The following is a 27,054-nucleotide window of genomic DNA, read 5'->3' as shown; positions in this document are numbered from 1 at the left end:
GTGGTACTTTTTTTTTATTCTCATTTTTGGACGCTTTGGATTTTTGTAGACTTTAAGGTTTTTGTAAAGATGAATATTCGCCAGCTCGTTTAGTTTGCACTGTGAAATTGTAGCCAATTCTAGACTATCCAATCCACCTTGGCATGCGCGTGCGAGAAGGTTGTGTGCGTGTGTGGTGCTAGGTCCTGTGGCTTTAGCTCCTTGGTTTTATTCATGGGGAAGAAAAAAGGGGCCTCGGGACTGGGCCGATGTTTGATCAAGCAGAAACCAACCAGTCGCCTCTACGATTCCGTAAGTGATCTCCGCTTCGACAAACTATTGCACGTAAAGAGACGTCATTCGGTCTCGCCCGTCAAGTCTCAACACCGTGAAGACCCGTCCTGATCAACACTTTGTTGACGAAAACAGAAGTTATTTTGCGTTTCTCTTCGTCCAGTTGTGGTATTTTGAAGCTTTAACTTGTCGTGACCAGCCTTCCACTAAACCCTGCTCGCTTCGTCGCTGAACCCTTCTGTTTTCGAAGCTCGACGTCCGCTGATGCAGTGTAATTTGTTTTGCACAGTCGCTCCACACAACCGAGCTAAATGATGGCTACGACTGGGGGCGCGCCAACGTCACCAGCATCACGGAGCAAAATGACCTGGACGCGTTCCTGGCTACGGCGGAGCTTGCAGGAATTGACTTCACTGCCGGTAAGAGCACACAATGTCGTTCATAACTTTACGCAGTGCCCGTAACAAATCCCTAGATCACGCCTTGCTGTGACACTCATCTTAGAATTGCGTCGCTATATAAGTATTTTCGAGGGTGTTGGCATGGGGTGACCCTTTCCAAACGTCAGGAGTTTCCTCTGAAGTCACCGCAATGAGACAGGACAGCCAATGCAAACAATAAATGCAGCCCAGTGACCGCATCTCTGGCTGACTGCTCAAAAGTGTTATCTTTTACATGCTGATGTGCGATATTTGTAGGTCTATCTGGAGAGGCTGGTAAATTAGACAGATGGAACATAATGTGCTTTACCACTTTTTGTATATTGTTCTAAATCGTAACTCATCGATATACTTTAAAACAATTAAGCCATTTTCAAGTCACCTTTTAATCAGCTATTTTGCTTCGGATTTTCGTGCAAGAAGCATCGGTCTTTAACCTGTTTGAACCAGTCTCTTGTTTGTGCTTCCCACGGATGTCTGTAAAACAAAAGCAATGAGTGGTTCCCCATCGCATGACACACAGAGAAGCAGAATGTGAAGGTGGTGCACAAGGGCGACGTGGTCTCTTCGGGCATCCTCTCTGATGGCCAGAAGGCCGCGCTCAAGAGTTTACACGAGGAACACAAGGAGCTGCTCCGCATACCACGCCGGTAAGCACAACCCCGGAGTCATCGGTCGTTTCAAAGCGTCTCGCAGCACTATGCCTTCGGAAAACGAGTTATTGCGGCAGATGTGATGGGACAAGCTGTAGCTTGTTGGGTACTGCGTTTCTAACATGCTTATCATAAAGAGAACTTCATGTACAGGGATTACCGCAGCAAAGGGTCTGAGGCTGGGCACAAAATCCACCCGTGAGGCAGGCCTACGGAATGTAAGCAGCAATGTTGTCAGTTGCGTGGCTTGTCCGGGCTCGTGCACTTGTCCCTTCCCGGGGAACGTCTGAGACGAGATACATATCTTGTTTCACATGTGTCAAGAACGCACTGTTGGCAGCCTCGTGTGGGTCAAGCTTGAAAGAGAAGCTTTTGGAGCGCAACATGGGGTTTACTGAGAGGCTTCTTCAGAGTCCCAAAGAAGCTAAGCCAAGCCTCATTTTTAGTTTCGTGCCACCGACTTCAATTGCACATTCTTTATTCTTTTTTACTTCACATTAGACGAGACAAACGACGACCTCTCTAAGGTGCTCCCTCTAGATGCGCTCCGAGAGAGTGCACGCTTTAGCGCCATTGATTTTGTAACAATCCTGCGGAGAAACCTTGGCAGTTACAGATGAAGACTGTTTGTGATCTTTATGCTACGTGTCTTCCGGCACGTGGCTCGCTTGCAGGCCGCCATGGAACTCCGACACGAGCGCCGAGGAGCTGCACGCCCTGGAAAGGGAGAGTTTCGTCTCCTGGAGGAGGCAACTGGCAGAGTGAGTTTATTGATTGATTAAACTTGTTTTTATTCACTTACTGTATCACCCTGCCTAGGACGTGTCATTGTAAGGCAGCGAAGGCTGGGGTACATCCCCTGGAATGGCTCGTCGTCCACAGGCAGAGGGAATTCTTTTATATTCCCTCATCTTTGCATTCACACGGTGCCAGCCACCAAAATGAACTTGGAATGGAATTCCCAGCATTCATACCCGGACTCTGGTTCCTCCTGTTTTTTTACATATTTATTTATTTTCAATTAAGAGTACCACCAGCCGCTTTAATTTTAACCTAAATGGAAGTGGAATTCAGTAGACATTGTCCCCGCAGTACATAGCAAAAGCGCACACTTTGCACTGAAAAAGGCACGTGGGAACAAGCAAGAATTTGGGCGACTTCGCTTTTTTAGAAAGTGTCGACTACAAACAACCAAAGAAAAAGCGAATTCGAAAAATTTCATATTGCATTTTCTTCAGCTCCTTCTCTAACAACCAGTTTGTCTTTCAATTGTTTCTGAAGATGTTCAACGTCAAAGTGGCCTTCGTATGATATGTGCCAGTCAGTCCTTGGAAAAAAAAAGAGCATGTCAAACTGTATTGGAAGGGACTTGGTGTTGAAATGTGTCATTCTTTTTGAAGACTTTTCTTTTGCATAGTCATGATATTAAATAAAGCTGGTGAGGTTCTTAGCTTAGTGATCCAGAGCCATAATGCGGCTCCTCAGAGTTTGAAAGAGGTGGCACATTATTTACCGGCGAGCGCTCTGGGTGACCTGCTTCAGAAGTACCTAATCGATCAGATTTCACATTTATAAATAAAATCGAACAAATAAAAAAAAAAAAAGCTTGCCACAAAAGAAAAGAAATTTTAATTTAGAATTTGTCTGCATAAACTAAAATTGTTGAGGTCGCAACGGTCAAAAGATTGCCTGCACACCCCACACAGACATAATCAGAGCCCAAGGTCAGTGGTCAGATTTCTTTGAAATCTCGGACGATTGCCAAAATAATGCCTGTACACTTCACACAGCTGTAGTCAGGTCAGGATCAACGGTTTCGAGGAGAGGCCACTCCAGATTTTTTTTGGAATCTCGTGCGATGAACAATATGGAAGGTATATGTATCTCATCAACAACGGCGTACATCAGGCTAAGGGAGTTTTCTTTTTTCCCCGCTTGCAGACTCCAGGATGTGGAAGGTATCATCCTGACCCCTTACGAAAAGAACCTGGAATTCTGGAGGCAGCTGTGGAGGGTCGTCGAGAGGAGGTACCGCTTTCCGTTGGCTCCCGCTTGGAAAATGCCTTCCCACCAAGTTTAAAGGGACTGTTTAAACTTAATTATGCCACTGCATACCAAAATAGCAAAATTGTAAAAAAAAAAATTTTTTGTTTTGTGATTTATTTTGGTTGCTCTGAGGCAGAGCACCGGCCTACAGATCTTTGGGTGGTGGGTTTGACTCTCGGCCCCACTTTGACGTGTTACTGAGATTTCGGTTGCATGTTAAAAGATCTCGAGGCTGCCGAAATTAATCCTCGGTTTTTCGCTGGGGCATGCCAGGTGCCCTCTGTTGATTTGGTGCATAAAGCCCCCATATTTGACCTAGAAGCGTGTTTGGGAGTCACCCAAATGTGTCTCGCGACGTAAATGTAATGCTTAAATTATGTTTGTTTGCTCCTTTTTCAAGAAAAGTTTGTTTTGTGAAACAGATGTCCTGTCCAGGCACTTAAAAATGATTTTTTTTTGCTAGTTTGGAGACTTGCATTAGGGGAAACACTTTTTTTTTCTATTAGTTACGGTAACTGAATGAAACTTTAACAGTTGATAGTGCTCGATTTCCTTTTTTTATAAATTTGGGGTTTTAATATAAGCCGGATTTTTATGTTCTGGGAAAAACCATGTCTTTGGATGCAAAAATCCAGCAAATCTAAATACCGTGTAGATATAATGTTTATAGTTTGCGAAAGGCATAACAAATAGCAACACCTCCCGCAGTGCATGCGGTATCGCGTTCAAGTGGGCACCCTCAAATGTGTAATCGTCATCATACACGTATGGCAATGACCGTCAAAGGGTTAAGAAGGGAAAGACAGCACGCCAAACCTTCCCGTCCTCCACCATCTCGGTGCTACGTCTCGGCGGCCAACGGGGCTCTCTGCCGTTGCAGTGACGTGGTGGTGCAGATCGTGGACGCGCGCAACCCATTGCTCTTCCACTGCGGAGACCTGGAGCGTTACGTGACGGAGCTCGACCCCCTCAAGCAGAACCTCCTCATCCTCAACAAGGCAGACTACCTCAACAGGAAACAGAGGTGAGGAGCAACAGATCACCTGCACATTGCGCCAGCGAAGCCTCATTAAGGTGTGGTAAAAGTTCCTAGGAACTAGGGCTTTCCCCAGAGTTCTAGGTTCCCAAAGAACTTATTGGTTCTTCGGAGTTCTAGATACCTAGTAGTTCTAGGTTCTTAAGAACTTGGGGAATCCCCAGAGTTCTAGATTCCTTGGAAGTCGGGAGTTCTAAAGTGTCCTTCGGGTACCCGGGTGTTCCCCTCATTCCTAGATTCATAGGAACTTGGGGTCTTCCTAGCGTTCGAGGTTCCTGGGAACTTGGGGGTTTCCCCAGGCTTCAAAGGTTTCACAAATGCCTAAATTTCTTCAACCTTTCGTAACCTAAATAGCGTATCATAGATAATATGTTATAGAGAATATGCGAAAAAGTGAACAGGGGTCTCTGCCTCTACTCCATTTCAGCGTGACTTGGCAAAGGATGGAGGCTCGGGCCACTGTGAGACAATTACCTAGTGCCACAGAGCGAAGCACGTAATAGCTCTCCGCATAAGGAGTGTATGTGAAAGAGTCCGTCTCCTAAGCGCATTCACATGGAGGAGGAGACAAGGACAGCGAGGATTGACCAAACTAGGTGGCTCTAGACCAAACCACTATGCGACTGCACAGTGGCACTGTTGTCCAAGAGCTAATGTGATGTTTGTCTCTACGCTCACGGCACCAATTTAAGTTCACACCTACGAATGTTTGCATCAAATAAATTGTTTCGTGACACTTGCTATCTGTCTCATCTCTAGCGCCCTCCAAATAATGTTCTCGTTCCTTATGTTTTCCCTGATTGTAAGTTTTAGTTCCCCGGTCGTCTGAAAAACGTATCAACGAGGTTCTGCTATAGTTGTTCATGTTGTAGTTGGCGACATAGGGCATCCGTTGTCGATGTTGCAAATCCTTAAAAAATATTGCTTGCCACCCACGGGAATCGAAGCTGGGTCCGCTGCGTGCAAAGCGGAGGCGTTACCATTGAGCTACACCACAGCGTTAATAACCCGCCCTACACTTTAGGTTTTTGAAGTACCCGTTGCCCACTGCACGCGCTCTCTGGAAAAATACAGAGAAATAGCTGATAACAAACTGCCATCTTAGCACTGCCAATGCCAAGAGCTCGTGCCAGGAGGCACGTGTTCACACGCTACAAAAAAATAAACAAAAGTGTTCGGAACGAAATGGTCATATGTCAATTTTGTTCCGAACGCTTTTGTTCACGCTCCCCTCGGTGCATGAGCGCGACGCCGATGCCCAGCAACTTCGCCGTAATGTGTCGCAACTATCTCTCTGACTGTACTGTGGACTAACACAGGACTGCTCAATTTTTTTTCTTTTCTGTAGCATGTTTTGATGACTTTCATTTGTTTCAGAGAGGAGTGGGCCAAGTACCTCAAGTCTGTTGGTCTGCAGGCTGTGTTCTTTTCGGCACTTGAACAAGGCAAAGCCACACATGTATGAACAACTCCCTCTACCACTGTCTTTCTCTGCTTTCTTTTTTAATCTTTTTTGTGGCCTAGGCTAATGACTACATGTTTAAACTCTGTTCGTGACCGTCTATTTCAGATACTTACTATTTTAATGCAGTTGCTTGTAGCTTAGAAACTGGTGGATGAACATGGATAAAGTTACACTTAAGTTGTGAATGTTACCACTAAGCTAACTTTTGTGTATAGGTTTCAAGGCCGTGCTGTCATGTTTAAGAGGCTACATTTGGCAGCATGCAAGTGAACAGCATTTGCAGAACTCTTTGTTACAACAGCTTTAGTTGCTCCAGTAGGGTAGGGAACAGATGCAGCGGTAGTCCTGGTGTCTTGACAGTCTGTGACTTTTATGCTGTGATACCTTTCGGTCTCCTCTAAGGAAAGCGATGAATCCGAGACAGGGTCATCGCCAAATCCTTCCCCTGAACCCTCGCCTGACTCGTCTCCCGAGCGGAGCGAAGGCCGAGATCACTCAACAGGTGGGTGGCCATCTCTTCGTCTTTTGCATGATCCGAACGACGCTTTCATGCCGAGAGCTTCAGTATCCGCTCCTATGGCTCTTGTCTATGCCACATTTTTGAGCCCCTTGAACTTAAAGTACAGTTGACTCTCGGTAATTTAAAGTCACTTTATTAGAATTTTCGGTCAGTTCGAAGCAGGGGTGCGGTCCTGGCAATAATGCATACGAGTCTATGGGGAAAAACGTGCGGTAATTCCAAGTTTAACCTCTAGGAACGCTTAATTTAAATTATTTTTTTACGTGCTCGAGAAGCCCGGCAGCTTCGGCAGCTTGAAAAAGCCTTGCAGTTATGCTGACCTGGCTTCAGTTGCACCCGTGCACACTTGATTGCTTTTATCTACCATGTGTGCGGTAGGGAAAAAGAGGGAGCGAGCACGGCATGCGCCGTCAAGCCGTCAAGCGGCCAGTCCAATTAAGCAGCCAAGCCATGCCCAGCCAAGCTATGCCAGCGTGCGTACGTATCATGACGTCGTTCCCACGAAAATTACAGAAACGAGCGCAGCCGTACAGCCAACAAAGCTTGGTTTGAGGCATTACCCAGCCCTATGAGGTTTTGTCCGTCGAATATATTGATGTCAACAAACATGCCATTGTCTGTAGTTCTCTTTTGGACAGTGGCATTGTGCAAAGGGTTAGGCCTTGAACCGGTCACGTCGCTTTCCACGCCGAAGGCCACTGACGCGGTAACAGCTTGTTGGCACTACAGAGTACAATTTTGCATTTTCTTTGGTGAAGAAACTGGTGAAGGTGCCCTAAGGAACGTTTGGAATTTGCAGAGCATAGGTAACACAGTATGTCTTTCTTAGTGGAGGCAAGGAAAAATCAACTTCTCCCGGTGAGTATTGCATAAAAAAAACAAATGGTTTTAGTGTTTTTTTTTTTTTTTTTTTTCATTAGAAATATGTTTAATTTTAAACGTTTCACTGGTCCATGTGAGCTTTGAATTATCAGAAGTCAGCTGTAAGTGGTATTCAATGACCTCTAGCTTGGAACCTCTGAAATGTCTGTGGAGTAATTCTGTCTTCTGGGCTCCGGTCTTGTCAACATATTCATTGGAATATATTCCTGTTAGTGTAGAAAATTACTGTTATAATGGAAGTCATTTTTCTTTACATTTTTCAGATTGTTTCGAGGATCCCTCTCGCCTTTATACGAAGGAGGAGCTTCTGGAGCTCTTTAGGACCACACACCCACACTCTAAGGCAACGAAGGGTCAGACGGTGGTTGGACTGGTGAGAGACCCCTCTGTGTCCACCACGAGATTTCTGGACCTGGGCTTGGAGCTGGCACAGAAAAAAACTCTTTTGCACTAGATGACGTAAAGCGCAGTTGGACTGCTCACTTCACGCCAGATAATGAAAGACTGTAACTCTGGGCATGCTTTCTGTCAAGCGCCCAGCCAAGATTCCTTCTCGAAATTCATACTTCGATCGAGTGATTGAGGCAGCGCACAGGAAGACGAGAATAACATATGGGAGACATATGACCCTTTGACCAGTTACTAAGGTCACAATATACTTTCACTGCTAGTAATTAGAAATACATATGTGTTTCTGCCCTTCATCTCCATCTTTTATTGTTCTCTTTACTGCGTCAGTTTGCTCACTCTCACGACCTCTAAATATGGATGGATGGACACATCGTAGGGGTCGTATCCTTTGTATTCGGCTATAGCCTGTGCAGAATCCTGTGATGGCTGTGGTCATATTGTCGTCACTTTTTTTTCCAAATTGTCTGATGTCACCACAGCAGTCATTTGTATGTTTCTGTCTTGTAACCGTTGGTTGATATGTAGGTGCGACCTTTTTAATGCGAAAGCATTGACTGTCTCATGGAGTGAGTTGGCGTCATCAGCTTTGAAACCGCATCAAACGGCACCTTACATCCTTTCTCCAAGTGAAGCCAGCTCCCAGCTATTAAACTATGCGAAAAGCTAGCCAACGGCACCTAAATTCTCCGATCCCAAAGGAGCGGAGTAAAGCTAATGGAATTTCGGCTTCGGTCCCATTTGCTGGCACGCATCGACAAGGCCCCCAATGGCCGCTGCGTGTCAGTTTCAACAACGTGTCCGTCGGCGTGCCACTAACACGAAACGTCCAAGGTCAGAGCGGCGAGGAGAGGCACCCCTCCTCGCCGGCAGAGCACGCCACTCCGCCGTTGACGCATACACGCTACAGACGAAATAAGGGAGCGGAGGAATGACGTACATGCTTTTGCATTCACAACTCGTAAGAAGTGCTTTGGTGCACCTCCAGCCTTTTGGCACAAAGGTTGTCAACAACAGTTTTGGCTCTGAAACTGAACTTTATAGTCATGTGCGAATAGTAGATATTGAATTTGTAGCAAATAGTGGTTTTGGCCGAATATTTTCTAATCGAGTATTGAATATTTTCTCCGAGCTTTTTACTATCGTGCACCATGCTTAACCAAATATTCAGCTGAACTCGTGAAGGTTGTTCCCAACCTTCCACTTGTCCACTTCTAAGCTGAGTTAGTTTTATTTTAGCTATATTTATGCACTGTGGCATGTACATGACAAAAATGTTGCGGCGATTCTAATCGAGGGGGATTTATAAGTCTGCTTGCTATACACAAACATTCTTCCTTCAATTTCAAATTTGACTAAAAAAAATTGCAGGAGGACACTTAAGCTTTGCATTTAAGAGTGGAACGCGATAGCTACATTCTATCCTCTCCACCTAAAATTCTGTGGAATATTTCTGTGGAGTGGAACGCGATAGCTACATTTGATCCCTCTCCGCCTAAAATTCTTCAAATATTTTCTTCAAGGCAAATGAATTACTTATGTACCTATCAGGATTTCCCCGTCCTGCCAACACTGACATCGGCTTTTCTGGACGAGCTCCTTAAAGCTTTCGCTTTAAAAATACAAATGATGAGCACATGTTGTCAAGACATCGCTAACAAATACTCGCATAATTGTGGTGGGTTAACCTCGTTGAGAGTGCTTCTCACTGTGCACCTGTGTACTGCGGGGAAGCAATGCCTGCGAGCTCTAGGGATGCTGCTTCCCCGCAGTGCACAGGTGCTCGGTGAGAAGCGCACTCAGCAGGGCTAACTCGCCGCGATCAACGCTTCGAAAAGTACGAATATCGCAGTTTGTTTCGAAGTAAATATTGTACAGAGTATTCTTCTAAAGTACTATTTGAATATTCGCACGGCCCTAAAACTTTATAATTTCTAGTTATGAAGTTAGAGGAACGGCAATATTGTTTTCCTTTTCTTGCTGACTGCTTTAGCAAGCCGGACAGTCACAAGCACTTCCTGCGTCTTCTGTTAGGCACATCAGCGAAAACTGGCAACGACTGGCAATATGATTCTACTCGACGGTGTGACCTAAGTGGTGCTACTCTGAAGCATTGCTTACTCGCTGGCTCTGGCTTGCACCGCCTAACCTACAACCATGAATCTGCCAATGTGACAGTAATCTTACGGGCATCAGAGCCGCGTGCAGCTTAAGGTAGCATCTTGACGGGAGCGACTGATGGAGATTGCCGTGTGTTGTAGGTGGGGTACCCCAATGTGGGCAAGAGCTCCACCATCAATGCCCTCCTGAGCCACAAGAAGGTGTCCGTGTCCACCACTCCCGGCAAGACAAAGCACTTTCAGGTGAGTACCCTCAATAGCTGAGCTGGGCTCTTTCCTCGGTTATTTTTTTTTTTATTATTTATTTTCTTATTACACGAAATCTATTACGGCACAATGTCGATCATATATGTGTCCTTTTGGCGTGCCAGTATTAATAGCAGATTTGCCAACATTTTTGTCCAGTTCTTGCACAGAACATGCACTTACCGGTATGATTTAACTGAACGGCTTTAGCCGTAAATGTAAAAAAAGCCATAGAAAAATTCAGACCTCGCTACCAACGTTAAAATACGGATTTGTCGTTGCGCTTGTTTTTGGCATAAATATTGGGCACCTTCGTTTTCTTCCTTTAATGCAGGCCATAGGACGGGCTACTGGCTAGAGGCTTGGTCGGTGTACAGTTAAATCTCTCCAGGTGAAATTATTGTAAGGGTTCTTAGATAAATGGAACTTTTCAAAGATGTTTATGTGGTAGCTCGTGTCTTCAAAAAGGCTTCGTCTTCTGATAAGTGGATTTTCTGCTGAGTGAAACAACTTTTGCCTGCTTTCTTGGGAGTTCCACTTGTAGGTTCTAAAGTAACTTTATGATTACACATAACGAGTGTTCTTGTGACCGGTACCTTCGATGGTCAATTCACTTCTTTTTAGATACTCTCCCATACCTCCATGTGTGGTGAGGAAAAAAAGCTTATAAAAGCCTAACTTTTGAAGATGTCTTTTAGCCATGTCGGCCAGTGATATTTAGTAGATCCTCTCTGTAATAAAAGTCTGCTTTAATAAAAGAACATGTTCAGCTCAAATGTCTGTACCAGTATTACAATGATACTTCAGCTTTGCTTGACTATATCCATAGTTTTGCTACACAGTCTATACTGCAGAAGTTCTACCATATTAAGAGCACATTTATATACAGGGAGCTTCAGCTAACTTGTGCCAAGACTTGTGCCAAGACTTGTGCCAAGACTTGTGCTAACTTGTGCCAAGACACACTACACATTACACCAATGCAGTATTCGGAGTTCTGTTGAGCAAGTAAAGATATTTTTGTGATGTGCCAAACTGGCTAATTAGCACAAATTAATTAGCTAAATTTTTCATTATTACAGTCGAATCTCGTTAATTTAAACTTGAGGGGAACCGAAAATTTGTTTGAATTACCGGGAGTTTCCTCCCATAGAGACGTATAGGATGGGACCTGCATGTTAGTTTGAATTATCCGGAAGTTTGAATTAATGAGAGTTGGCTTTAATTTGTGCTCAAACCATCGAATAGAAAAGTTGAAGTGTGTTGAGAAACATTCCATCTGTATTGTGTCCGTGAAGGTAGCCTCTGTGTGTCTAATTTTTTCAAGCTTTGAGAAAAACTCAGAAATTTTGCGCGATAGTTAAGAATGTTTAATGTGGCTACCTGCTAGCGAACTGCGATGTTAGTTCCTTTACTCACGTATATTTTTTTTTAAATCTCGCCCAAGATTTTTTTTTTTTTTTATGTTTGCAGAAATTAGAAACACAGAGGCTACCTTCATGGAAACGACACGATGGAATGTGTCTCAACACGCTCTTCAACTTTTGTGTCAGTGGGTTTGTGCACAAATTAAGGTTTAAAAGGCTAGCTAATTAATCCGCGTTAATTAGCCAGTTTGGCCCCTTACAAAAGATATCTCGACTCGATCAGTAAGACTGCGAACAATACTGCGCTGGTCCAGCATTCTTCAAAGTCTCGGCACAAGTTAGCCGAAACAGCCCATATACACTGGCAAAGGGTAGTCTAAATATACTTCCTATGCAACGTTCCCCTTCTGCGCCCGATTTAAAGTTTCGTCCCTCGTCGCGTGCCGCAGACCTTGCAGCTGGAGGAAGGCCTGTGGCTGTGCGATTGCCCTGGCCTGGTGTTCCCCAACTTCGTGAGCAGCAAGGCGGAGATGATCGTGCACGGCATCTTGCCCATCGACCAGATGACTGATCACGTGCCGCCCGTCAGCCTCATATCCTTTCCTCGACGGTGACAGCTTTAGCTACCTTACAGCGATGGAGATATTTTGTTCTCGAGCATGCTTGCACTGCCGAGAGTGCCAGGTACCTGCACGCATGCTTGCCAGGCGGGTGCCTTTAACTCGTCTTCGACTGGCAAGTTCCACGTCCTACGGGCTATTTATGCGTCGGAGCATCCTTGAAATGGCCACAAAATGTCCCAGTAGTCGCCGGGTAATGCTAGCGGTCGTTGCCGGTCGTAGAAGCATCGACGAAGAAGACGAGCAGACGTATGCATCGGCAGCACAGCAGCATTTAGACTCGCGGCTGCTGGCGTTTCTGTTGCCGACAGAGACTCAGCCAGGCGGCTAGAGACTGAAGCAGAGCGTGGCAGCTTGTAAACGGCGACATCAATAATGCTAAAACAGAAAAAAGTAAAAAAAAAAAGCAGACAATGTGTTAGGCACGTTTGTTTTGCATTAAAACGTCAAGGTGTTCAAGGTAGTTCTAGTGCTTGTCAACTTAAGTTTTTCTTCACGCAATAGCATGCCATTGTTTCCTTTCAAAATAATGCTAAGGACGACTAGAAGAAGTACCGAACTTGCAAGCGACAATTTGTTGCTTTTTTTTGTGCCGAAGAAAGCCTCATCAGCAATCTCGACACACTAGTACCACCAATACCTTCCTTCGTGCTCCGCCGTTCCGAGGCAGCCAAAATGCACGGGAAGATGGTGAATATTTTCTTTTTAGCTTATTAGACAAACTCCACAGCCACAGCAGAACAGGCGTCTGCCAAACCCACCTCCGCTGCCGTGTCACCGTCTGGATCGCGCGCAATTTACCGCGTAAACGTAAATGCGTGGTAAACATGACGGGTCGGAGGCGCGGTCCCGGTTGCATTCACGCCGGTCGTGCATTCCTTGACCGTCGACATCGGCGCACGTGGCCAGCCTGATTCCGAGGCACGTGCTGGAGGCCACCTACGGCATCATGATTCCCCGGCCCCACGAGACGGAGGACCCCGACAGGGCACCCACATCGGAGGAGCTGCTCAACGCCTACGGCTGTGAGTGCATCCCCGACTCTGTGCGTCTATCCAGAAACGAAGCAGCACGCCGCTCCTAACTTTGGAGCGGCAAGTTGCATCCGTCGTTCCTGGACGTCCACGTCAGTCAGGACGCTTTGCGCTGCCTGCTTTCGCGAGAGAAGCCGACCTAGCTATATCTGGATGCTCCTGCACTCCTGCACTTGATCCGTACAAAAGGCAACGTGATTGTGCTCCTGGTGATTTCTAGACGTCCTGGTTCCACCAAATGTGTCGCGGTGTGTAGTTTTACTAGTCGCCGGTTATGCCAGAAAACTCTGCAATTTGTTGTTTGACTGGTTAGGTTGATGATTTGCACACTGATGATGCAAGTGAAGCACGCTTATTTGATTTTTTTCATTCCTCATGTTTCTCACCATCTGCTTTGCAGTACTTAGAAACAAACTTATGCAGAAAAAAAAAATTGGAGATGAATTATGTGGGCAGAGGGGCATTCCAAATTATGAGTTGAACTGTAGCGCACTGCATTGCCTAGTCATTAACTCTTGTAATGGACTCTATACTCCGTGACAACTTTTCTTGGCAATGCAGTGGAAGGTACATGTATGTGTTCCCTCTCCCATTTTGAGCACTGAATAAAGCTGTGCACGGGCTCTCCTCCTCTCCCCGGAAATGCCAAGAAAAGTTGTCGCGGAGTATAGCTAGGTGTTCCTGGACACAATAATATTACAGCATGTTATTATGGGTTTACTATGAATGTCATTCATCAGCTTGCCCACATTCGTTTTTTTCTTTTTGAAGTATTCCAGCTGTATCATCTGCAAATCGAGACGGGAAATCATAGTTGTTACATCTACAGTCGCTAAACAGGGAAACTCAAGAAACACAGTGTGTGGCTAGTCCGAAACACCTTATTATCACTCTGTAGCCAGCAAGAGTGCACCAAAGGACAATTCACAAAGCAAAAAGGGTGACCGTAGCAGACCACGCCCTGCATTACTTGAGCTGTCTATAGTTCTATGTGTGCTTCAGCTAAGAGTTCATGTTTACTTTGGAGAATGCTGTGAACTCATCAAATGAACTAGAACCTGTTGGCACCCGTTGCAGACATGCGCGGCTACATGACCCAGAGTGGGGTCCCGGACAACCCCAGGGCCTCCCGCTACGTGCTCAGGGACTTTGTCACCGGCCGGCTGCTCTACTGCATGGCGCCCCCCGGAGTGAAACAGGATGACTACCACCAGTTCCCGCCCCCCACGAAAGCCTCCCGGCCGGAGCCAGCCCAGGCCAACAGGGCTCAGGTCAGTGGACGAGCCCGGCCCGTCGAGAGGCTTTCTTCTTTCTCTCGTACAGTTCCAAGCTATAGTTTCGACTAGAGCCACTGTATAACGACACCAGGTCATGGCATATCAGGTGTATTGAAAGCAGTAATCGTTCCGGTCTCAAAGATCGGCACAGCTACTGCGGCCCAGAGCAGCTGTTTTCGAGTTGGGTCGCACTTTCTGTTGGAGCGTCTCAATGGAAGTTTGGGATGCAGTCGGGTTACGCAAGTACTACAGTGTAGACCGCATATAACGTATGTCGCAGGAGTCGCGAAAATCCGCACTATAAGCGGTACCGCGCTATAACCAAAACATCAATTTTTCAGGCCAAAATACATGCCATCAGACAACTTACCTTTGTAAAAGAATTTATTTTATGTTAGATGAAAAATAAAGCTTAGTTTGAGGAAAGTCTTTATTTCACCAGACAAGTACACTTCTCTCCCAAGTGTGTCACACATTTTGAAAGAAATGAGCGACTTTTGCCTTGCGCAGCCTTTTAACGGCATCGCGGGTCACGGTCGGACGTTGCGAGCGTTCAGGATTGCTAACTCTAATCACTTTTCTCCAGTGATCAAAATGCGTGAAAATTCGCATCCTTCATACGGTACGCACCAGTAATACCTTCAACTTGAGCACAGGCATGAAATGCTCCAAATAAGAAATCCGGGCGATGTTCGAAAACACAAACGCTTAGAAATCACCACTGTACTCGAAGTAAACAAACACAACAACACGGGCGTTTCTGCCGTCTTGAGAGTGCCGCCACGACATCGCCGCACGAGTAGGTGGATCTTCCCTTCTAGTACGTGCTGGGTTATCATAGCGACACACAACAAAAATTCTCAGTCAAGGATAGCGCTTTTACGCGGAACGATGAGCTTCCACCACGCCGTCTACGTCGACGATCACAACCGACGCCATGTTTGCGGATACAAGCAGCCGGCCGGCCGGCCGGCGACCGGCATGCAACGCGCGCGAGCACTTCTCCTCGACCTGCGATTGGTCTGTCGTTGCAGTTGTTTCCAATGCAGCGGAGGGATGCACGCACGTGAACGACACGTGCGTGCGTCCCTCCGTCGCTATGGCAACTGAAGCCTCTCTTCGCTTCTCCCCGCTTCTTTGAGCAACCTCCTTGCCCCGCGAGTGCCGCTTGCGACTCGCGCCGTTATCTAGTGTCGCACAGGGAAGCGTGCTCGCTGCGCCGGTCAGTCGGCGCGGTCGCCGGGCTGTTGCAGAAACAGCACTATAACCGGTATTTCCCTTTGCGCGCCTGCATTTTAAGCGGTATGTAATTACATGGAGTTCTATGGGAGGCGAACCGGTGGTTTAAAAAAGCCGCGTTATACCCGGTCCTGCACTATAAGTGGTTACGTGGAATGTTGAATTTAAGAGAAGGAAGAAAAGAGCCCGAGGGCCAGGTCCATCGTGTACTTTGTGCAGCCGAAGGGGTCCTCCCCTCGAAGCATCGCCAGGAGAGGCCGGCGGTGCCTAAATTTGTTTGAGCAGGCTTGGCAATCCTTAGAAAAGTTGGTTGTCTTGGAAACTGACCTGGCTTGGACCGTCTCCGTGGCAATGTACATGATCCCTACCGACCAATCATTTCGAGACTGAACAGGAACTCTAGCGATGTCACTCTGGTAGCCATGGCTGCCATATACAGTGGCTCCAATTCAAAGGTGATCTTTTGTCCGAGCAAAAGAAAGGCCAAAGACCACTTCTAATAATTTCTAAAACATTTGAATCTTTCTTAAGAGGGCTCAACATAGTACTGCCCAATTTCTGGCAGGATTTATGGATGGACATGTTTTTTTCATAAAGTGTAACAGCAGAAATTATCAAAACCGTAACCTCTGCTAACAATTTGAGGGGGAAAAGGTCTGTACTACAGTAAAACCTCGTTATAACAAAATGGGATATAACAAACTAATGGATATAACAAAGCAATCATAATTCCCCTTGCTTGCTAATAGTGGGAAGAAATGTACACTGGCTATAACAAACTAATGGTTATAACGAAATGATTATGATTGCTCCTTCAACTTTGTTATAACGAGGTTTTACTGTATTTGGCAGGCGACTGCTAGTTAAGGGGTATCCATACGAAGGAGAACTCCGCGAACGGATGTCGTGACGTCAACAACCAGGGAAACTCCGTCCTCGGCTCCGCTGCCCACCTGCGGAGCTTTCGTGCTGACAGTACGAAGCCTTCACCACGGAGGAGAACGGCGCAGCGAGGTGTCAAAAAGGGATGACGTATGTCTCGCGTGATGCGCGCTCTGCGGAGGAAAGTGGTGGATTTCTCCTTCGTGTGAATACGCCATTACAAGTAACAGACTGTTATGAAACTAACTGCACATTTCTTAATAAATGCAATGACTCATGAGATTGACTTCTGATTTGCCGAAAGTATAATGCTTACACTCCAATGTTACAACAGCCGAAGGTTGGAAACTTCCTAAAACAGTTTGAAACCGAATTTCGGCTGTTTCACCCCATCACTAATAAATATGTTGCACCCCCGCAGGAGAAGAGGGTGACGAGCAAGGACATCGACCGGGACTTTTTCCAAAAGGTGAGGCACGCTAACGGGTCTTGGACAGGATGGTGTAGAAGCAGGGCGCTTCATTACTAACATGGTAACTCAGGAGCGGAGGAAAAGTGGGACGTCCTATTCTTCTGCGAGCAGGTATTGTTGAACCTGCGTGCCTGAATGCTTGCTTTAGGTTCAAGCTACAGCAAGCTCAGAGGTCACGACCAAATCCGACCGCATCGTGTTCCGTCGCATCCGGCCATCTTTCCAATGTTCCGAGCGCTTAGTTAATTGTGAGTTTCACCGTTTTATACTGGCGTACTGCAATCTCCACTACATTAGTAGCGAAGATTTTAGGTGGGACTTCAGGGACCAGGCAAACATACATTCAACTGAGGGGTTCCAATTATCGAGGGATAAAGGGACTGCTCCAAAGACTAGGGGGAACCAAAAAAGCATTATGCAGAGTTACGCTCATGTAGGAAGTGCCACTTTTTGAGGAGATTCCACTCTATATAGGAAATTGTCACGTAAATGCTTGCACAAGTCGACTTGTAGCATCGAGACACCCTCCTGTTCATTGCTGAGTGGGCGTAAGAAGTCGCGGAGGTAGTTGAAGTTGGTGGGAAGAACTTTAAAATGGAACTTTTAGGGAGACACGGAGTGGTGGCCGACGTGAGGCCAAGAAACTTCTCCCTTCGAGAGGTTCTAAAGAAACCAAACCTCTTGGCAAAATGTTGAATGCCACTGTGAGGCTAGAGGCCAGTTTCTACATTTGTGGTCAAGTGCGGCCAAGAGAGTCAAAAGATATCTCGTCTTGTCTGTCCCTTTGTTTATTAGGGGCGAAGCTCCTTAGGGGCTAGCCATGTCCGATGTCCGGCGTCGGGTGCTCTTGCTCACGAGCACATACTCCCGTGCTCTTGTAGGGAAAAAAAAAAACAACCGCATCTTCACGTGGTAAATGATGTTGATTGGGGCGAAGCTCTGGCGGTGCTTGTCTGCGTAGACGGTGAGCCGCAGCATGCCGAGTCTTTCATTCGTTTTCATCCATGTCAGAAAGAAAATGTGTGGTATGGAACGTGGTTATATACGCATTTGACCGCAGCGTGACATGGATGAAAACGAACGAAAGGCTCGGCATGCTGCGGCTCAGCGTCTACGCAGACAAGCACTACCAGAGCTTCGCCCCAATCAACATCATTTACCACGTGAAGATGCAGTTTTTTTTTTTCCCCTACAAGAGCACGGGAGTATGTGCTCGTTAGCAAGAGCACCCGACGCCGGATAAATCACCTATGAATTTTTTTTAGAGCGAAGCTCTTAGGCGCCTGTTTCCGGCTTGAGCGGCGTTACCGTCGGCGTAACCAAGGTCACCCACGTGACCCCTCCCAGGGTCTCGCCCCCAGGTCACCCCAAGGTCACCTCAAGGTCACGTGACCCCCCCCCCCCCCCCCCCCCCCGAGGTCAGGTGACCCCCTCAGAGCATATTAAGAATGAGGGGAGGAGGAGGAGGGGTCTACTCTCCCCACAGTACCCTTCCCCCTCCTCCTCAAGAGCTGCGCTCCAACTCGGCATTATAGGGAGTTGTAAAGGGCTTTCACCTTTTTTTTTTTTTATCACATTGCGATGTTCTGACAAGCCGCGTGGGATGGTTGGTCATGGTTCTTTTTTGGTTATTGTTAATTTTAAATTCGAGATTTAAGGAAATATATTTGAGAATAGCGAGATGATTGACAAGTCCCCTCAAAAACAGCCTTTGACTGTTCGAGAGCACAAACAAAAAATAATAATTAAAAAAAAAACTGTAGCATTGAACACAGCGAGCCATTTGAATAACCTCAACGAGTTTTGTCGTGTTCCCTACTTTGCAGCATATTTTTACAGTCCATATGCCAATTTGAATCTTCATAAAACCGTCCACACGTAAAATATCGTTGATACACATAAATATAATACCTATTAACTAAATTTAAAAACTCAGTTTTCCCGAAACCTCCATAACACGAGGAAAACATTACACGTTTCACTTAAAATTATTATATCCTATAACCACGAGGAAAACATTACATGTTTCACTTAAAATTATTATATCCTATAATGGTATTTCAGTTGAATACTATTTGATACACCACTAATCTCATAGATAAAATTATAATGCACTCATTCTCAACCTAAGCTTTTCGTCAATAGACGACTGCGGCGAGAAGCTGAGGGAGAGGAGACGACGAGAGTGCACGGGGATGTCAGGTCGCCCAGCTTCGATTGGTTCACTGGAGCTGGGCCGATTGCCCAGCTCCGAGTGGGTAAACCTTTGTCGCCACTGCACTCGTTGAGCGCGTTCATATGCGAAAGCCAGACGCCGGATGCCAACGTTCCGCGTTCTAAAGCGGTCGACGAGTGCAGTGGAGGCGAAGGCAGCTAGCTTTAATTGGAGATTTGTGTTTGTCCGTTGTTCCCCTTCTCCAGGGACTATTTTAGTCATTCTTGTCCAGCTCGCTTGCACCTTTGCATTTGTTCTTTCTGGTGTTTTAATCGTTACAAACGTGCTCACCATAACTTCAGCCCTTTAGAAGTTCCTTCTGAATAGACCTTGTGCAAAATTGCTTGGTTTTCTGACAACACTGAGATCGTCAACATTTTAATGTTGGCAAGTGTCGCCGGTACCGAAGCACGGTGGAGGCATCGGAGACAACCGTACGGGCAGTGTGCAATGGCACGGCAGCTGTGTTCCGCCTGCTGACCATTAGAATGTGGACGAATAGTTTAAAAAGCCTACCGCAACTGTCTGACGAATCTCTCGGAGGCCTGTGCATGCTGGAGACAACCTCGTCGAAGCAGCGGAGCAAGTCAACCGCCTTCGCTGTGGAAGCTGACACACTGCGGGTTGTCGCCAGCATTCACAGGCCTTCGAGTTTCGTCAGACAGTTGCGGTAGGTTGTTAAAACTGTTTTGTCCACATTCCACGGTCGGAAGGCGGATAACACAGCTGCCGCGCCATCGCACACTGCCTGTATGGTTGTCTCCGATGCCTCCACCGTGCTTCGGTGCAGACGACGCTTGCGAACATTAAAATGGCTACGCCCTCAGTGTTGTCAGACCACCAAGCTATTTCGCATAAGGTCTATTATTGAATGAAAGCAGACGAGCCACTCTGTGCACGCAGAAAGCCCCCGAGGCTCACATCAAGGGCAGGACGGTGGTGGCAGCGGGGTCATCCGACGCCGGTGCCTCGAGCGACGGCAAGCCCTGGAAGAAGCACCACAATGCCAAGAAGAAAGAGAAGCTAAGACGCGTGTATGCCAACCACGACCTGTAAACGGGGTGAAGCGGACCCAATGTACAGAGTTTTTTTTCTTTGCAACGTCCTCTTTAATGTTAATAAACAAACGATGCCACCTGCAGTATGTATTTGTATAAATGTTTCTGCCTGGCTCAAAGTGATTGTCAGCACCCAACAGCCACCAGTTGCAACTTAGCATAGTACGAGATGGAGTTGTTGGTCTTCCTTTCAATGCAGTGGAACCTCTATGAGCAATGAATGCATCAAAACTCTTAATCCTCTTTGAATGTTTATTATGCCAATACTGCCGTAATAGCTAGCCATTTTCATTATCACTATTACGGTGAAAGCTTTTATAGTGAAGTAATTATATATCTTTTCAGGAAAAATTTTTTTATCACTTCTATATTTTCATTTTATTAATACCTTCAGTGCCGGAGTGCAAGTTCGTCTGCTTCTTTGCAGGGGTTTCAATGATGTCAGAATGCCGAGCTCTTATTGGCCGATTGAAAAAATGGTGGGTAGACCTCTACGCATCTAGCATTGAGGTGTAACCTCTGTCCTTCCAAACCCAATCGGAGCTCGGTGTCGTTCTTGCGTCGCCGCAACTCCTGTGCTAGAAGCTGACGACTTTCTCTCCACATTGGCATGCCAGGTGTTTCACGAAATGGCAGCCAAAATGTTCCATCGGGAACTAAGCAACTTGTAATATCAGTTTCTAGCAGAAACTACGCACTGTGAAAGGTTGCTGTCGGCACATGTTCAGCAGCCACGGGCTTGACCATGGCATGGGGAATACACCCCACAGTGCTTTTTCGCATACAGCACGTTTTGATAATTGCACCCCAAACTCTCAAAATCTTTTATTCCGCTGCATGTTTTTCGACGAACACGCAGCTTGTGACAAGCAGCACACCGTTCTCTTCTTTGCCCAATTGTGGTACAGACACCATCAAGAGTCGGCACAAAGGCCCATTGATAATTCAGAAAACTGTATTTGTGTTGCTGTACGGGCATCACCGTCCCCGGCATCGAAAAGATACAGCGACAACGCCGAAGCCCGTATGGCGCCACAGGCGCAGTTTCTACGAAAAACCGTACGACGTAAAATGGCATCCCGGCTCGCGACGCAGAATAGTTGGCTTAGCGACGCCATGTCTCGCTCTTGCCGTGTGTTCCTTTTCTTCGCCTCTCGGCTCGTTGCTCTTCCTAGAGTTCTCCACCAGACTTGGTCGGGGTCCCGTTAAGAACAGCCTTCGTCTGCCGGCTTGGCCGGCGACCATCCACCCCGGCCGGTCATCCTCATAACCGGGGGCTGTTGCCGAGGCAGGCAGCATACCGCGGCCCCGGTTGGAACACTAGAACCGCGCGGGGTCAGTAGAACTGCACCGTGTGCAAGATGGGGCGTTGCGCTTTCGCCTCAAACTCCTGGATCAGCTCGTCGATGTCGTTGTCCAGGTCCTCTGAGTCGCTCATCTGGAATGATCGGAACAATCGTGATTGGTACAGGCGCTCCACCATCGGTTTCTCGGAGCCGACTCGTGCCATGCTGATGACGTGGCTAAGCAGCCAAAGAGCATTTGATGTGGCGCTTATATGTGCATTGATAGTTGTACAGATGTACACTTGTGCACATCTGTACACAGAATAGGACACCGAGACAAGAAAGCCCATTCTGGTCAACCCTGACAAAATTCTTGTACATAGGGTATGTTATAGGGTCGTTAATGTTGGTGCAATTGTGTTTATGCAGACTTAAATACTCGTGTGTCACGTGACACGATGCACCAAGTCCTGTGGCATCACTGCGTCATTCCACCGCCAAACCGAGCAGATTCAGTAATATGTCGCTTGTCATCAGTCTCAAATACGTCTCTAAAAAGCCGTTTGAGATCCCATTCTCAATATGGGTTCTAGAGACCCAGGGGAAACTCCAATCATGCCCTAGTTTCACCGGGAGAGTTCCTCAGAGCCTCCGAAAGACTCTTCAAAGAAACTCGAGGGTTTCCGCAAGGTGTCCCGAAGAGTTCCTGGAGCACCCAAATTCCATCTCTCCCCGCCTGCGGAGAGATGAGAGATGCGACTTCGGGCGAACGGGAAGCTTCATACTTCGTCCAGATTGGGCAAGACTGGAAACACGCCTTACGCCGCCTCAAGCGAAACACCAGAGTTCGTAAATTTCCTACAGAACCTCCGTAAGCATACCACGTGGAGGTGAAAAATTTCCGACTTGAAAAGGTACGAGAGTTCCCAAAGTCAACCTTTCAAGTCCGTCCCCAACTCGGGAAAAGCTCGTCGAAGCCCCGCTTTTTCCGACGAAAATGCAAGAAACAGAAAGAGCGACCAAAGCGAGCGCTTCCACCCACCATCTGTGCAATCTCGCAGATGAGGAAGGCCCCGATGGTGGCCTCTTCGTGGTTGTCCTGTATGTCCAGGTTGATGATGTGCACCGGCGAGTTGTCGCATGTCAGGCGCCCGGACAGCTCTGCACACAGACGCCAATGCCAACATGTGCACGCTGCGGAGAGACTCTTCGTTTATGCCACAGCCACCGACGGGGCGAGAACGGCAGGGAGGGGCTTCAGTTGTCCCGTCTCCAGCGCAAGCTTTCCACCTTCAACGACGCTTTGGCGTCTTACGCACCTCGAGCGCGTGTGCAAGCAAAAGTGTGGCGGAAGGCACGGAGCACGTGCTAAAGGCCGGGCGTTTGGAGGATGCGACCTGCCATTCCCGTTCGGTCAGCGGCCGCTGGATTGTGGACCTCTTCCCGTCAAGCCGGGGGACCTCACCTTCGACCACCTGGTCGTAGACGCGCTCCTCCACGGTGAAGATGACGTCAAACTTGTCGTAGCAGTTCTGGAAGCGCTCCGGGCTGGATTTGATCCGCCGGTTTCGATCCAGCATGTGCAAGATACCGTTCTGGGTGTAGCTGCGGCAAGGGTCGTTAAGGGAGCAGCTTTCTGGCACAAAAATATTGAGTTACCAAAACGAACGAGCTACATCGCTGCTTCCGCCTTTCCGGTTCGTTCTTGTCAAATGACTATTATTGCCCGTGTCCTCTTGGCCTTATGAGAAAGAATTTCGACGGCGCTAGTATACGGCTGCTGACAAGTTAAAGGCTAATTTGTGCATTCGCCTTACGCTGCGATCAGGTGCGTTGTGCAGCCTTGTGATGAACATACACAATGGCAAGCTGGTGCCATGTTTGAGGTAGCCCTGGAACTGCACCTAAGTAGCGAGAAGGTTCTGCTGTACTTGCGGGACCCAATGCATATACTATCCACGACAAACGGTTGTTTATGGCATTGTCATAAGTTATTTTAAAAGCCCTGTGGTGAAAAAACAATGCACAAACAAATTAGAAAATATGAGCAAATCACGTGTTCAATGGATCGCGTTGGTGCATTCTCTCGTAAGCAATCGCAAGGCTACACAACGTACCCGGATGCAACCAAGTGCAAGTGCATGAAGTGGCCTTCAAAAATGAAACGGGAGTTTCTATGAATAGCACTTGAGCATCACATCGCGCTTAGGCTGTTCTTTGAGGCATCAAAGGGATACAGGGCCTTGTCCTTCTCCATTAGGTCCTGGTACATCTGCTCGTAGGTCACCCCAAAGTCGTAAACATTGGGTTTGTCGGGGGCAGAACCAGGCAGCTTGACCTGCGCCCCCGACCCGAATGAGCGCACCTTGAAGCCTTTCTTGCTGCAACGACAAAAACACATCGCTCGGTTGCAAGCGTCTGCCCCAACAGGGCCCGTTCAGCAAACCCCCTCCCCCCGACTACGCTTTCCACAGCCTGTCAGTACTACCCCACCGACATTACAACACTCATGTTCACCTCAAGAAAGAAAACATTTTTTGTGCATTGTCCGCACGCTACTTGAAGTAGTGCATACAGCATTTGGTTGTCGAAGACAATGCATTCTGCATATGAAACGTGCTTGTTTCTATAAAATAAGTAATAAATCTTCTACGACCCTACGCTGCACTTTCTCCAATTTCTAATGCGCGCAATTTTTTTTTAGAAAAACATACCTCAAACTTGCCTGCACGTTAGAAATTAATATGAAACCAAAATCGGGGGGGAGGGGTGATGTTAGAAAAATAGAATTTAGGTATAAAAACTGGGGTTTGCATTAGAATTGGGAGCACGTTACAATCAGGTAAAGACAGCATCTGGGCACTTCGCACAAAAGTGGAAATTAGTGGTGCCCTAAGAGGAGATGACCTTTTTTCACTACGGCTCTTGACGTGAGAGCGGGCAAAGAGTGGCATGGTTAGCACACCTCCGACGAGATACAGAATCTCTCTTTCCCAGAAGCACACCATGGCGTCTGCAACAGTAGTACAGAAAGCGGACATGGCTAGCAAGGAAGGTAGCGCTTTGATGAGCCGGTGATAAGCGCCGAAGAGGCGTGCGCAGCCCTTAGAAACAAGCGCTTACGAGGGTTTGGCAAACGACAGTCGCTATACAAGTTCTTCTACGCTATACTCCACTTCAGCATAACTTGGCAAAGGACATACGCTACGACCTCCGTAAGCGAATTAGATCGATAGAGTGAGGCTTGCAACGGTGTCCTACAATGCTTCACTGAGGCCATAGTTCTCACTCTTTACCCAAGTTAGAACATAGTAAAATAGTGCTGCAATGGCTTGACCAGTTCCCCAATCATGTCAAGTAACCTGAACAAGTCTGTCAACGGTATCTGCGGGTTGCTGTTCATTCCTTGCTCCCTGCAAAGCCCAAATTCTCAATATATTTGTCCACAAAGTAACGAAAGCATTAGACTAGACATCTAAAGTCATAGCACTACACGATTTATGGAGCATGTATGACGAGTAGCTCTTGTGCCAAATGAATGAATGGGAGTTCAGGCGGCGACGTAGGCAAGAGGGCCAGACACTGTAGCACCAGCAAAACAAATGACTTATAAGCATGGCAGGGAAAGTTAAGGCGGGCCAATTTAGTTACACGCTGGATGTGCGCCAAGGTATGTCTGCAGCCAAACTTACATGGAAGTGAAAGAAAGGTTTCTCCATTCAGTATGTTTTTAGCCAACTTCCAAGCATTAGCTTTTTCTTATTTCTCCCAGAGTATTTTGTCAGCTGTTTGCCCAAGGAGTTGAGTGCAACAGGTCTTCTGCCGCACTTGCTTGGCAACACTTCCACCCCTATGCAAATTCTTTAGGAGATTTTCCAGCACCTGACCTGATATGCATATTGAAATCTTTTGTATGTTGCACTACTTGCCATTTCTGAATGTTGTATAAAATGCAATGAATGTAAAAAAAAAAAATTAAAAAAATAAATAAAAGACGAGTGCAAGCCAGTTGGTGCAGGGTAAACCTATGGGGAGAAAAAAAAATAAATAAATAAAAGGATGCAGCCTCTTAAATGCTCCACTAAGCACAACGCTAACCTTCTAATTAGATGCTGTAATGTTGTTTGAATGGCAATCACCCACGTCGGTTCAGAACCAATTTTGCACACCCATAATGACTCAACTGATTATGCAACACAGCAAATCTCCTTCTTTTTTTCTTTTAACATTGAGCGCAGTTTTGTCGAACCAATCCGTCCAACCCGTTCGCAGACGCTTCTAGCGATAGCCGTTCGACTATCAGCTGAATGGTGCAGACGAACTTTCCGTGTCCAATGTCGAAACCGGCTACCGTACAGGGTCAGCCACAAGCTCTTTAAACAAGTCGCATACTTGCTCGAATGTTTCGCGTCACTGCCTGCCGAGCACAACGCCCAGTCTGCGACGGACGAGCGATTAAACTTTGAATTTGCACTTCTCACAACGCATGCATTTATATTTCCAAATATCGTTATTATTAAAAAAGAGGGGAAAAAAAAAAGTTGCCGCTGTTGGATTACGTCACCGGTGACCGTGAGGGAAACCCCGGGCGAGGTTTCAGTTATCGCGTCACCATTTTAAGCCGGCACCATCCACTTTCGAAGATAAGTTGTGTCTCATTCCCGAGAATGAATTAAACGCCCGCACAATTCAATTATTCGACGGCGAGTTACCGAGTCTACCGGATACCAACCTCAGAAACGCATGGGCCTCCATGCTCCGGTTCTGGTTGCTGGAACATACCACAGCGATACGCAGCGATCCAGGCATGTCAGACCAAAGAATATATTAAAACACCTAGGGGAATACAGTGTGCGCGGAAAAAGCTAGGCTCGACGACTGCTACCCAGTGGTCAAGTTCAAATGAGGCAGTAAGCTCTCCGGCCGCCTCTACTGCTCGACGCATTCCTCCATCGCATGTTAGCTCCGGTGGTTAGGTTAGGCTTTTTTTCGTTACTGCGGTCCCTTGGGAGTGCTCGGGGGCTTGCGGAGAGGCTGGGGGAAATGTCCACGACACAAGGCAAAAGTAATTTCAGCGATCTTGGGCCACGGTGACAGGCGCAGTCGGGCACCGCCGCTTCAGGGAAATCGGAGAATGAACCAAAATGAACCAAATACCAAATGATAAGAACAAAAAAACACACCAAAAAACGAGCCTACGCTACCGCACAAAATTACATTTTACATCATTTTAAACAATTAAACAATTATAAAACATAAGGCTAATTTAAAAATATTTTATAGTTTTAATAATTGTAATTAAGATTTAATTTGAAGAAACAAAAATTTTTTTAGTGCGGTCTCTTACGTCAAAGGAAGGAACGTCATCAAAACCGAAACCGACTTATTACCGCGAATGCTTATTATAAAAGTCAAAATACAAGTTGTAGTGCTAAAAGTACTAGTATTCTAATACATCAAAACATCTTATTGCTTCTAAATAGCGACAATTCAATCAAACAAAACTTTTGTTTTC

General features: G+C 46.7%; 2 protein-coding genes across 3 annotated transcripts; one reads left to right on the top strand and one right to left on the bottom strand.

The window, feature by feature from the left end:
- The first annotated feature begins 21 nt into the window (after positions 1-21).
- On the top strand, positions 22-20,336 carry LOC8028545 (large subunit GTPase 1 homolog). The gene is made up of 15 exons (XM_029977049.4): positions 22-291; positions 563-692; positions 1,237-1,363; positions 2,041-2,127; positions 3,308-3,394; positions 4,293-4,436; positions 5,826-5,907; positions 6,316-6,415; positions 7,579-7,688; positions 9,985-10,086; positions 11,906-12,049; positions 12,978-13,101; positions 14,188-14,381; positions 16,930-16,977; positions 20,099-20,336. The coding sequence occupies exons 1-15, from the start codon at positions 214-216 to the stop codon at positions 20,249-20,251; spliced, it is 1,710 nt and encodes a 569-aa protein (XP_029832909.3). The 5' UTR covers positions 22-213; the 3' UTR covers positions 20,252-20,336.
- A 727-nt stretch (positions 20,337-21,063) lies between these two features.
- Positions 21,064-26,748, bottom strand: LOC8028547 (RNA polymerase II subunit A C-terminal domain phosphatase SSU72). 2 transcript variants are annotated; one of them, XM_002399903.4, is made up of 5 exons: positions 26,272-26,748; positions 23,777-23,920; positions 23,005-23,144; positions 22,582-22,700; positions 21,064-21,691 (listed from the first exon to the last, which is right to left on the bottom strand). In XM_002399903.4, the coding sequence occupies exons 1-5, from the start codon at positions 26,346-26,348 to the stop codon at positions 21,590-21,592; spliced, it is 582 nt and encodes a 193-aa protein (XP_002399947.3). In that variant the 5' UTR covers positions 26,349-26,748; the 3' UTR covers positions 21,064-21,589. The 2 variants fall into 2 exon arrangements, with proteins under 2 accessions (XP_002399947.3, XP_042146637.1); XM_042290703.1 differs by lacking the exon at positions 26,272-26,748 and adding an exon at positions 25,638-25,655.
- Between the last annotated feature and the right edge of the window lie 306 nt (positions 26,749-27,054).

Source organism: Ixodes scapularis, unplaced genomic scaffold (assembly GCF_016920785.2).
Source record: "Ixodes scapularis isolate PalLabHiFi unplaced genomic scaffold, ASM1692078v2 PGA_scaffold1__304_contigs__length_218370807, whole genome shotgun sequence".
Lineage (NCBI taxonomy): Eukaryota > Metazoa > Arthropoda > Arachnida > Ixodida > Ixodidae > Ixodes > Ixodes scapularis.
This window is presented reverse-complemented; position numbering and strand designations above follow the sequence as displayed.